This window comes from Saimiri boliviensis, chromosome 6 (genome assembly GCF_048565385.1).
Source record: "Saimiri boliviensis isolate mSaiBol1 chromosome 6, mSaiBol1.pri, whole genome shotgun sequence".
Lineage (NCBI taxonomy): Eukaryota > Metazoa > Chordata > Mammalia > Primates > Cebidae > Saimiri > Saimiri boliviensis.
This window is the reverse complement of record NC_133454.1, coordinates 99451293-99464717: the sequence shown is the minus strand read 5'-3', so window position 1 is coordinate 99464717 and position 13425 is coordinate 99451293. Positions and strand designations below refer to the sequence as shown.

The following is a 13425-nucleotide window of genomic DNA, read 5'->3' as shown; positions in this document are numbered from 1 at the left end:
TTCATTCTCATTGGTTTCGAAGAACATCTTTATTTCTGCCTTCTTTTCATTGTTTATCCAGTCAACATTCAAGAGCAAAGCTGTTCAGTTTCCATGAGGCTGTGTAGTTCTGAGTTAGTTTCTGCATTCTGAGTTCTAACTCGATTGCACTGTGGTCTGAGAGACTTTTTTTAATGATTTCTGTTCTTTAGCATTTGCTGAGGAGTGATTTACTTCCAATTATGTGGTCAATTTTAGAGTAGGTGTGATGTGGTGCTGAGAAAAATATATATTCTGTGGAGTTGGGGTGGAGGTTTCTGTAAATGTCTATTAGGTTTGCTTGTTCCAGGTGTGAGTTCAAGTCCTGGATATCCTTGTTAATTTTCTGTCTGGTTGATATGTCTAATATTGACAATGGGGTGTTAAAGTCTCCCATTATTATTGTGTGGGAATCTAAGTCTCTTTGTAAGTCATTAAGAACTTGCCTTATGTATCTGGGTGCTCCTGTATTGGGCACATATATATTTAGGATCGTTAGCTCTTCTTGTTGCATTGATCCTTTTACCATTATGTAGTGTCCTTCTTTGTCTTTTTTGATCTTTGTTGCCTTAAAGTCTATTTTATCAGAGTTGAGAATTGCAACTCCTTCTTTTTTTTACTCTCCATTTGCTTAGTAAATCTTCCTCCATCCCTTTACTTTGAGCCTTTGTGTATCCTTGCATGTTAGATGGGTTTCCTGGATACAGCACACTGATGGGTTTTGGCTTTTTATCCAATTTGCCAGTCTATGTCTTTTGATTGGGGCATTTAGTCCATTTACATTTATGGTTATTATTGTTATATGTGAATTTGATACTGCCATTTTGATGCTAACTGGCTGTTTTGCCCATTAGTTGATACAGATTCTCCATTGTGTTGATGCTGTTTACCATTTGGTTTATTTTTGGAGTGCCTGGTTCCGGTTGTTTCTTTCTATGTGAAAAGCCTCTTTCAGGAGATCCTATAAAGCAGGCCTGGTGGTGATGAAATCTCTGAGTACTTGCTTGTTTGCAAAGGATTTTATTTTTTCTTTACTTATGAAGCTTAGTTTGGCTGGATACGTAATTCTGGGTTGAAAGTTCTTTTCCTTAAAGGATGTTGAATATTGGCCCCCACTCTCTTCTGGCGTGTAGGGTTTCTGCTGCGAGATCTGCTGTGAGTCTGATGGGCTTCCCTTTGTGGGTAACCCTACCATTCTCTCTGGCTGCCCTTAGCATTTTCTTCTTCATTTCAACCCTGGTGAATCTGACGATTATGTGCCTTGGGGTTGCTCTTCTTGAGAAATATCTTTGTGGTGTTCTCTGTATTTCCTGGACTTGAATATTGGCTTGCCTTGCTAGGTTGGGGAAGTTTTCCTGGATAATATCCTGAAGAGTATTTTCTAGCTTGGATTCATTCTCTTCGTCACATTCAGGTACACCTATGAAACGTAGATTAGGTCTTTTCACATAGTCCCACATTTCTTAGAGACTTTGTTCATTCCTTTTTACCCTTTTTTCTCTGTTCTTGCCTTCTCGTTTTATTTCATTGAGTTGATCTTCGACCTCTGATATCCTTTCTTCTGCTTGGTCAATGTGGCTGTTGAAACTTGTGCATGCTTTGCCAAGTTCTCATATTGTGTTTTTCAGTTCCATCAATTAACTTATATTCCTCTCTAATTTGTCCATTGTCGTTAGCATTTTGTCAAATCTTTTTTCAATGTTCTTAGGTTTTTTTTGCATTGGGTTAGAACATGTTCTTTTAGCTCACAGAAGTTCCTTATTACCGACCTTCTGAAGTCTGATTCTGTCATTTCATCACACTCATTCTCCATCCAGCCTTGTTCCCTTGCTGGTGAGGAGTTGTGATTCCTTGTAGGAGGAGAGGTGTTCTGGTTTCAGGTGTTTTCATCCTTTTTGCACTGGTTTCTTTCCATCTTTGTGGATTTATCCACCTGTCGTCTTTGTAGTTGCTGACTTTCAGATTGGGTTTCTGAGTGTACGTCCAATTTGTTGATAATGAAATTACTTCTGTTTCTTAGTTTTCCTTGTAACAGTCTGGCCCCTCTGCTGTAGGGCTGCTGAGGTCCACTCCAGGCCCTGCTTGCCTGGGGATCACCTGCAGCAGCTACAGAACAGTAACGGTTGCTACCACTTTCTTTTTCTGCTGTCTTTGTCCCAGAAGGATACCCGCTAAATGTCAGTCTGATCTCTCCTTTATGAGGTGACTCTTTGGATATACAGGGGTCAGGGAGCTGCTTGAGGACACAATCTGTCCTTTATATGAGCTCAAGTGCTGAGTTGTGAGCTCCGTTTTTCATTCAGGGCTGCTGGGCAGATACGTTTAGGTCTGCTGCAGCAGAACTCATAAACACCCTTTTTTTTCCCCAGGTGCTCTGTTCCGGGGAATTAGGGCTTTATTTATAAGTTTCTGTTGTGCTGCTGCCTTTTTTTCAGGGCTGCCCTGCACAGCAAGGAGGCCGCCTAGTCACTGTCTGCCTGCAGAGGCTTTGCTGAGCTGCTGTGGGCGCCACCTACCTGTTGTGTGAACTTCCGTGCAGTCCTGTTTATATGGGTGTAGTTAAAACTGTCTCAGCATAGGTGGCCTGCCTCTGTAATGGCAGACTCTCCTGGAATGACAGGTTGCCTTGGCAACAGTGGGTTGCCTCAGCAATGGCAGGCTGCCTCAGCAATGGTGGACTACCTCCATAGTGGTGGAGTGCGTTGGCAATGGCGGATGCCCCTCCCCCACAGAGCTGGACCCTCCCTGGTTCAGCTGCGCTTGCTGTGAGACTCTCAATCCAAAGAGTTTCTGATTGCTGTTCTTTTGTGGGGTGGGACCAGCCGAGCCTGATCACCTGGCTCCCTGCCTTAGAGCCTTTTGTTTTTTAGTTGAACAGTCGACTCTCTCCCAGGTGTTCCAGTCACCTGTTGAAAAGGCACCGGGATCTTTGTGATTTTCCATGTGGTGACTCACTGTGCTGGCTTAAATAGTGGTGCTGAGATTCATGGGACTTTTTTTTTTTTTTTTTTTTTTGCTTGGGAATCTCCTGGCCTGTCTCCCTTTTTCAGACCCCTTTTTAGTCAGATGAATGGGCGACTGTGCCTTCCCAGGGCTCCAGTCACCAGGTAAAAGGGCACCCGGAGCAGTGTATTTTGTACAGAGAACTGCTGTTCTGGGGTGCTGCAACGAAGCCCTGCAGGCCAAAACAACCACTGGTACTGAAACGGCCACACTGGCCAAAACAATCGCGCTGGTGACCTGTGGGGCTCCTCTGCCTGGGAATCTCCTGGTCTGTTGGCAATAAAAATCCATCTGGAAATGCAGTGTCCACTCACCCTCTGTGCTTTCACTGGGAGCTGTAATCCTGAGCTGTTCCTAAGTGGCCATCTTGGATCTGGATCCTGGATTAAAGCATCTAACCGAGTGTAATAGTGAGTAGACTTCTTCATAAGTAGATCTTCATAAGTATGCAAAGAAAGGCAGAATCCATAAAGGGAGAAAGTAATGACTTTAGTGTATAAAAATTTAAAAACTCCTAAATCTGAAATAATTAAGCAAAAATAAATAGGAGAATATGAAAAATGGGGAAAATCTTTGCAATGTAAACATTAGAGAGTGAGATAATACTCAATATATAAAACCTGATAATACTCAATATATAATACTCAATATATATAAAAACTCAATATATAAGCATAGAAAACAATAAACACTTCAATAGAAAAATGGACAAAGGACATTAAAAGGAAATACATGACAAGAGAAAATTAAAAGAGCCAACCAAATAAAATTTTCAGCCTCATTAGAGATAAAATAACTGTAAAACAATGAGATGGTATTTTCTTCCCTTGAGCAATAGGGAGTTGTAAAACTACGATGTTGATAAAGATACAAGAAAACTAACATACCAGTTTTATGTGTCAGTTATCTATTGATTTATTTTTCAATTAAGTGACAAATTATTCCAAAGCATAGTAACTTAAAACAGCAAATATTTATTATGTTACAGTTTTGGTGGGTCAGGAACCTGGACTGACTTACCTTGGTAGTTCTAACTTAAAGTTGCTTACGAGACTAACAGGTTGCAAGCAATGAGGCTTGACTAAGGCTGGAAGATCTGCTTCTAAGCATACTTACTTTGCCCATACTTACTTAGCCCAGAGGCATTAGTTGCTTTGCCATGTGGGCCTGCACAACATGAGCTAGACAACCAAAAGAGTGAGAGAGAACAAAAGAACAAAATGGAAGCTCAAGTGTCTCTTATAACCTCACTTTGGAAGTGGCATCCACCGCTTCTGCCAAATTCTTTGGATCACATAGTGGAAGAGGAAGTACCCAAAAGGTAAGGCCATGATGTGGCTGCATATTCTGCTAGCCATGACAGAAGCAAAGACCATAAGTATAATCAACGAAAATCTAGTAGTGGGCTTTGCTTTCTGGAGTTGACAGTATAGGAGGGCACTACATGAAAGTATGAATACAATGAGCAGGGAACTTTTGGGACCATCAAAGTGGGTGGCACAATATTTCTGGAGGTCTGTTTGACATTCATCAAAATCCTTACAAAAGCGCATATTCCTTGTGACTCAGAAATTTCACTTATAGCAACCTACCCCAAGAAATTAATCAATAGTATGCACCAAAATATATCTTTAAGGATGTCCATTATGGTACTATTTACATTGGTGAATATTGAAAACAGGTTAAGAAATCAACAATGAGATTGTATGAATATATTGTGGCATGTCTTTATTATGAATACCAAATACTGGCATCACAAATCATGGAGAATAATTTATGATGATGAAGAAAAATCATAATGTTGTTAATTGAAAAGATCAGGTAAGAAAACAATGTTTTACTACATTGTACCAAAGAAACATGTATAGAGACAAAACTGGAAGTTTATATGTGAAATGGGTGGTGGAAAGATGGATAATTATTTTCTTTGTTTTTAACTATATTTTCTAAGTTTTCTGTAACAAGCATGTATAATAAGAAAAAAAAAAAAGGGCCTCTTCAAAAACATGCCTGATTATTGTATTGACCAAGAGTAGGCAGAGTATCTGGAGTTTAAAGTTCCATGTGAAATTCTGCTGACTTACCTGCCATACTTCTCTTGAAAACATGAGCACTCTTGTGGAGCCCCAAAGTTAGATGAAACATAGCCTTTCTAGCAGACATGAAGGGAACACCTTGAGAGTAATGGAGATGATCCCCCAGCCCTATTACGGGGGGAAAAAATCTCCTAAATGGATAGGGTTCTATTAACAACCATGGAGCTACAGTTGCATCCTGAGAGTGAATCTAGTACATGTGAAATTCCAAGCATGTTCTTACTCAATCTTCAGTGGGAAAACTTCTCTGTTATGAAAGTTGAACGTACCCAAGGTCACAAAGCCAGTAAATAACATAGCTGGAATTTAAAGCCAAGATAGGACTGTAGGTTGTTAATCAGTATGTACTTTTTGAAGTTTTTGAAATGAGAATCATGTGATTAAAGATGCACTTTGTTAAAATTTATCTTCTGATGGTAAAAAATGGGTTAGAATGTGAAGAATGCATTATCAGCCAAAGAGCTGATGGACTTGGAAAATAATGAGGGCTTAAGACATTAGAGGTCAGTTTAGGGTGATGCATTGGTGAAGCTGAAGGAAGGAAAAGTTGAGAGATTAGGCTATTGACTTCCTAGAAGAAAATATTTGAATTTCAGATTTTGGAGGAAGTAGTTGTCTGTACTGGTGGTATGATGACTGAACCCTGTGGTTGCCTCATTGGAAGTCAAAATCACCTGGTCTTATAGTAGATAACACTGAAGAACTGTGGTATTAAAGTATTACACTAGGTATTACCTGGAAAAGGAATGACTCCAAAGGGGAAGTTTCAGGACAATTTGTAAATGTCCTAAAATGCATGATGGGAAGATGAATAATAGCTCTGGTCACTTTGTGTTGTTTATATATGTCTGCATCTTGGACAGACTTACAACTCCAGGAAGCAAAGCCTGTTAGTGCATTTTGGTTGTACTTTTGGTCTTTGTTTCTTTAATGTCTCACAGAATGTTCAGCCACATCATGGCCCTATCTTTGGGACACTTCCTCTTCCATTTCACTGGATATATTATATATTGAAATTTCCCATATTCCAGGTACATCTTCTTTCTAGTATTAGGGAAAGTACCTCAGAAATAAACTGACATAAAATGTCTTTACTTCTATTAGAGGATGTGAAGCATAAAACTACCATAACAATATATGGGATTTACATTTGTCAGAATTTAAGTCATGCTGCTGTCACTTACAGTCTTGGAATGTGTCTACTGTTTGTTTTGCTCTTTATAAGTCAATTCTTTTAATATTCTGATATTGTGGAACATATTTGAAATTATGTTTTCTCTCATATTTTAAACATAGTGGTCTTTTGTTGCTGAATTTGGGCTTTGATGATTTTAGTGGAACCAATATGGAATAATTTACTTCTTTATTACCCATCACATTCTTTTCAGTTGAATTGTCTTGAATGACAGTAAGAAAACAAAAAGTAACATAATGCAATAAAGATGACATAAGATTGAAGGCAAAATGAAAATCCTAATTTTTTTTAGATTAAACTTTGTTTTGTTAATATTTTGGATTAGCTTAGTGATTCAAAAATCTCTTTCCAAAATTATCTGAATAGTATATGCAATAATATCACTTTATCCAATTCCTATTTAAGTATTAATTTTTATAAAAGTGATATGCTATAAAAATTAATATTAGAACAAACACATTAAGGAGAAGTAAATTCTCTTCTTCTCAAACTCTATTCCCATTTCTCAGAGTTATTCACTAACAGCATGCTTTTTATATATTCTCAAAAATTATTATGCATATATTTGCATGTGTAGAACAGTTCTCATTTAAATAATCAAAGGGATACATGTTATTTTTGAAAAAAATCTCCAATAATTCAAAACTGAATAAAATAAGCATTGGTACCGAAATTTTTGTGTGTATGTATGTTTTCATTTCTCACAGGTATATAACTAGAAGTGAAATTGCTGGGTCATATGAAAACTCCACATTTAACATTTTGAGGAATAGCAAGGCTTTCAACCCTTCACATTCTTGCCAACTCTCGTTATTCCCTTTCATTTTGATTTTGTTACTCTTTGTCTTCCTGGTGACTCTTAACACTTACGTAGTACGCATTTAAGGTTGGGAAGTGCCTCAAATTTTAAACATGCATATTTACATTACATCTTCTAACAAAGTTAAAAGTTATTCAGTATGTATTTTTTCTAGAACAACGTAAGGACCTTAGCGCCTTTATCTACTGTACACTTCCTCATATTTTTTGTTTTTTAGAATTTTAGTTCCACATTTTAAAAAGTACAGTAAGGAGTTTATATTATAATTGAGGCAGCATATTTAAGCTTGAGAGACTATTAATCAAGGAGGATGACAGTGAAGCATGTTAACTTCTCTGTGCCTGCTTCCTCACCTTTAAAATGGGCACAATAATAGTACCCACTTCAAAGTGCTGTTGCAAGGATTAAAATGCAAATTTATTGTTATGTGGGAAATTACTTCCACACAAGGGTGGCCTCCAAGCGTATTACTTGATAAGCTAGGCTATAGCCCATGGTACAGAAAAGTGCACAGAAGAAATTAAAATATTCACATCATGACCTATTAAATCAATTTAAAACATAAAACAAAATGTAAAGAAAGCGAGATGGGCCACATTAATATAATTGAAATATTACAAGAGTGGGTTGAAGGGTCATATTAGCCTGAATCTCGTCTGCATTATTTACGTGTCCTTGCTTTATGCGACATTACTCTTTCCTGCTGCTGATGTAGTTACAAGAACCAGAATGAAAACTTGACCAGAGGGGCCCAACAAATAAAAGATGCCGGGGACAGTGACACACACTTGTTCCATGAGAGCTGTGTGTGAGTCACTTGACCCATAGCTGTACTCCTCAGTTAGCCTGATGAGCAGTGATGGATTTTATCTGGCAGAAGACCCCAGGTGAGAGTCAGCAATGGGTGGCTAATTAAAGACCTCATGATTATTGTGCACCTCATGTGCTCTATTTGTATTTAGTATTTCATAAGTATTTTTTGCTTTGTTTATTAGTTAGTCATGAATACTAAATGTCTATTTTACCTTTCTTTCTTTCTTTCTTTCTTTTCTTTTTTTTTTTTTTTCTCCTTTTTTGAGATGGAGTCTGTCTCTGTAGCCAAGGTTGGAGTGCAGTGGTACGATCTTGGCTCACTGCAACCCCCGCCTCCCAGGTCCCAGTTGAAGGAATTCTCCTGTCTCAGCCTCTTGAGTAGCTGGGATTACAGGCATGCACCACCATGTCCAGCTAATTTTTGTATTTTTAGTAGAAGCAGGGTTTCACCATGTTGTCTAGGCTGGTCTTGAACTCCTGACCTCGTGATCTGTCCACTTGGCCTCCCAAAGTCCTGGGGTTACAGGTGTGAGCTACCACGCAGGGCCTTTATGTTGTCTTTCAAGGCCTTTTAGTGTTCATAGACATATGCTCTACTTAGTGTCTAACACTTCTCAGGTTACTATCTTATCTATGCTTAATGAAGCTGTTTCAGCTTCATTGTGTTTATTTTCTTGTCTTCTAAAGCAAATTTGAATACTTCCAAACAGTACAGCAACTACACAATTACATGTATGTATTGTATTTACAATAATACCTTGTATATAGAGATAACTCAATAAATTTACGTATTATTATTAATGTATAAGATGGTTTTACTGTTTTAATCTTATCTAAGGCTGAAAAATTAGCTACCTAGCTAAACTTGATCAAATTAACAACTAATTAGAAATTTTAATATTTAAGTAATTTGGCTTGATTTTTTTATGAAATTGATAATAAAGTACAAAGTTTATTAGCCAGACCTTTTAACTATTTATCTTCCCCTCTTTCCAGTTGGATGGACTTTTGGCTATTGTTTATAAGGCTGATACTACTTACTATTTTTTCCTTTCTTACAGGCTTATCCTCAATTTGTTCTGACCTACCTAGAGGAGCTAAATGCTGAAGTAGATGTAACCCAGACAGAGTATCACATTCACCATGGTGCCTGGACCACAGCTCATCAGGAACGTGGCAGAAACTTAGCAAAAGAGGTCAGTGTAGGGAGCCAGAGGCAAGACAGAAATAGCTCTCTAAAATATATTTTGAAAAGAGAAAAAATGTTCAAGTTGTTTTTTGGAGGCAAGCACAAATTCACAACTTAATGTTACTGATAGTTTAAAATAATACACATAATATAATATCTATATACACATTGATATTTACATAAACATATATCTTTATATAAACATTTTGCTAAATAGATGGTGATACGCATTTTCTTAGGATTGCCTTCTTTTGTTTTGGCTACGTTCAAAGGACTTATGTGTTGTAGGAAGACTGAAGGAACCATGGAAGCTGCAGTATTATATTTTTGGCATGTATGGTTTAGATATTTCCACTCAGTGAAAATTAGCTACATTATTCCTATAATTAATTTATTAGATTCTGCAAGAAAGTGCCAGCAACCCTGGTCTGAAGCAACTGCCAGAACCCTCAGACACCCATTTAATGCCAGAAGGTTCTCTTGAGGAGACGGGGCAGCTGACAGTAGCACTGGTGAGGAAACTGGAAGAGAAACATCCTAAGGCTTCTGCTCAGAGGTAGGGTACTGACAGAACTGAGCTTTATTGCTCAATGACATTCGATGTTTTCCTTCAGTTTCATGTAAGATTGATTTCTTGAAGATTATTGAAATATCTCAAAAGCCCTTTGGCTTTCAAACAGAGTAGTTTTTGGGTCATATTTGATCAAGAAATGTGATATTTATGTGTATTTTGTTGAAGATTGATGTACTGTATGTTATTGTTTATAAATATACTCAGGATGGGTTGCTGGGATTTCACTAAAATACTCTGAAATAACCTAGTTAAGCAAAGGCAATACAGACCATATATCCAGTTGTTAAAAATAGCAAGGTATGTTGAAGAAAACTGTCCCATGGGCAATCCTTTTTATTTTCCATGAGAACATTATTATTTGGACTCAGGTTAAGTGCACAATAGATGGTCTTAACTGGTGACAACAAATCTACCCCATTTCGATTCCTAGAATAAAAATAACATCATTGATATTGCTAACCAACTGAAAAATTATCCTTGGTTAAAAAATAGAACAGTTTCTCTGATCCTCTTTATTTAATTGGAAACTAAAGTTCATTATTATTATGATGTTTGGGTTGATGTTGTAAATCATAAACTGACTTTACAAATTATAATTTTAATCTAAACCTGTTTGAAATTACTGTTTACTGAAGTACTCTTAAAGGAGTAATATAATTCTTATCATGTTCACTAAAGTTTAAGTTTAAGTTCCTAAATTTATTTAATTTAATTAATTAATTAATTATAAAAATGGGGTGTAGCTATATTGCCTGGGCTGGTCTTGAACTCTTGACCTTAAGCAATCCTCCCACTTCACTCTCCCAAAGTATTGGGATTATCAGCATGAGCTGCCACACCCAGCCATCCTAAATTTAAATACATTAACTGTAGATAGCAATGTCACTTGCATGAAAAGAGACAAGAAACTTTTACTTTAATTAAAAAGCTATTCTATATTCCTAAATTACATATTTTCACTTGGGATTTTGACAGGAGGGGAACATATTTTTCTGATAGATAGCAAAATTGACTATCCAATTTATTATTTATTTAATTTTCTATTTAAAACTCAAGTCTTTTATACTTGTTTTGAAGATAGAACACAAAGTAACAAATTTAATACCTTGCTGTATTATAAGATATGAAAACTTAGGTTCCAGGTATTCTTTTCCCTGCTAGTTATTTTTTAATCACACACAAGAATCTCAACTCTGCTGCTCCATCTACAACAGGACCACAGGCTGAGGAACCATATAGCCAAGCCACTCTCTGCTATTCTCACATCACTAGACTGTAAGAGCCTTGGGGAAAGTCCTTGTCTGATATTTTAATCTAAAATGGGAACTCAAGAAACACTGGGGCACTTGGGAATATGTAATATTGCTCTATGAGGCTGTTTTTGCCCTCTCTAGACTTATTTGGCAGTGATTTCTACTCAGCCATTTTTTTAGGGAACACTGGGGCTTGTCATTATCCTGGGATCTCATTATCCTGGGCTCTACTCAAGAAAGAGGCACAGTTTACTTCTGCTCTCAGATTCCTGAAACATATGTGGGGTCTGTGTGTTTGCCCCACGCTGAACTTGTCCTTCATGATAACTACCTGCTTTGCCTATTTTACCCTTTCCCTGCTTGAAAGTATTTTCTTTAAGGGTATAGGGCACTGGGTAGCTTAGGGATTTGGCTTTGGAATTCTGTTGTTGCTTCTCCCCTGAGGCAATGCAATCTGATGACCACACTTTGGAAGAAAGGAATATAGTATTAGAAAAAGTGAGGCCCAAAAAGACAGGGCATTTAATGTCAGCTACCATACCACAAGACCTATCTGAGGTTGTCAGAATTAAGTGAGATGCCATTATGTTCTAGGAAAGTAGTAAGCATTCAAGTGTTAGTTGTGAAAATGTTCTGAAAACAAGTAGAGATAGAAAAGAATTTTTAATGGGGATTTATTTAGATTTATGCTTTTTTAGTCAATAGGAATTGACTAGTAAATATGTTTGGGATATGGTTTCATTAAAAATCTCCTAGAGGCCTTTTCTTACTGGGCATTCCTCAGGGTTTCTGTGTTAGGCTCCAGCAACTCTTCCTGCCTTTTTTTTTTTTTTTTCTTAAGGCAGGGATTTATCTACATTCTTTCCCCTCCGCCTTCACAATTTACCGCAGTAGATGTAATTTCGATTTCTTTCCCTCTTAAAACACACACACACACACACACACACACACACACACACACACTCACTCTCTCTCTCTCTCTCTCTCTCTCTCTTTCTATCAAATAATCACTGAAAAGTAGGCGTAGAAGTGTGCTTCTCTCCTTGCTTCGATAAAATAAGTTGTGTGTACATTGAATTCTAAGTTTGGTCCAAAGTAAAGTAAATGCCATATTCTGGCATTAAGTGTCTGGAATGTGTTTGTTTACATTAGTTTATCCAAAGTAGTCCTTTACCCTTATTTAAATGGAATAGGGGGTGGAGAGGGACTGGGACAGCCAACAAAGCATGCTGACCCAGCTTGTCACCCAGTGACCTGTGAGAAGGAAATAATGAACTGTGAGTAGCTGTCATCTTAACTGTTTCTGACAGTTTGCCTTTGGGCACATCTGTGTTAGTTGCACTGGAAAGGCCTTTGTTCTTTTCCCACTAGTGACTTTGCGGAGTGCTGAGGGGTTTGCTAGCTACTGTACTCCTAACCAGCCCTTCCTTCCCAGGGAAGCGAGCAGCTGCCAGGGATTGCACTGACATTTCTCTTCATGACTCAACTTGGCATGGACTTCATTCTTTTAAAAGAAAACATAGATTTAAAAGCCATTTGATTTTTTTTTCAATTAAAATATACTTTAATATCTCTTACGAGCTTTGGAACTAATAAAAAGACAACTTATAAAAAAATACATTTAGTATTATCCAAATTTTAGGTAGACAGCTAACCAAGTGGGCTCGTGATCTGAAGAAAATATTACAAAATATTGACAGTTTTTATTGCATGTTGAAAGGTTTATTTTCCAAATTTTTTAATAATTAAATATTTGCATTAGGACAAAATCAATACAAATTATGCAAAGCATTTTAAATGTAGACACTTGATACTTTGCTATTAAGAATATTTGGACTAAAATTGATAATGTCATATCACAGTTTGTTTCATATTTTCCACTGATACTTTAAAAATAAACTTTTATCTAATAATATAAACTTTAAAATATTGCAGTATTAAAATTTTAAAGTCTATCTTGTACAGAAAATTATTGTAATCACTAGGAGATATGAATTGATAAGAAACAGGTGTTTCTGTCCTCTGGTTTTCTAAAGTATAACTACCATTTCAATGGTAACAAAGGAAGAACATTTTAAATAATGCATATCATGTCCTAAGATAATTGTTTATATTAAAATCAAAGCTTCATTTATAAAATATAATTCCTAGTCAGTTTTAAAGCCTTATTTACATTTTTACAATTGCTGTAAAGTCAGTCCTCCTGCTATAATTATGTACTTTCTAGCTACAATTGGCATGAAATAAAATTGAGCGTTTGGTTCTCAATTTATTATGTTTACCATTTTAGGAGAATATAAATTCAAACTCTACTGCATTGGCCAATTTTTATAAGATTCCTATTTCCCCTTATAAAATAGAAGAAATGAAGCTTGAAAGAAGTGACATGCTTTTTTTCTTAATTCTTTTCTCTTGGTAACAGATTTGAGATGTGCTAGCTAAAGGAACTATTATAGTCTGCTTT

General features: G+C 36.8%; 1 protein-coding gene across 1 annotated transcript in view; it reads left to right on the top strand.

Moving 5' to 3' along the window:
* Window positions 1–13425, top strand: part of DCDC1 (doublecortin domain containing 1) — a 490018-nt gene that overhangs the window by 255737 nt on the left and 220856 nt on the right. Inside the window, 2 exon segments of the mRNA XM_010332310.2 lie at window positions 9007–9141; window positions 9533–9690. Coding sequence (XP_010330612.2) covers window positions 9007–9141; window positions 9533–9690 — 293 coding nt within the window.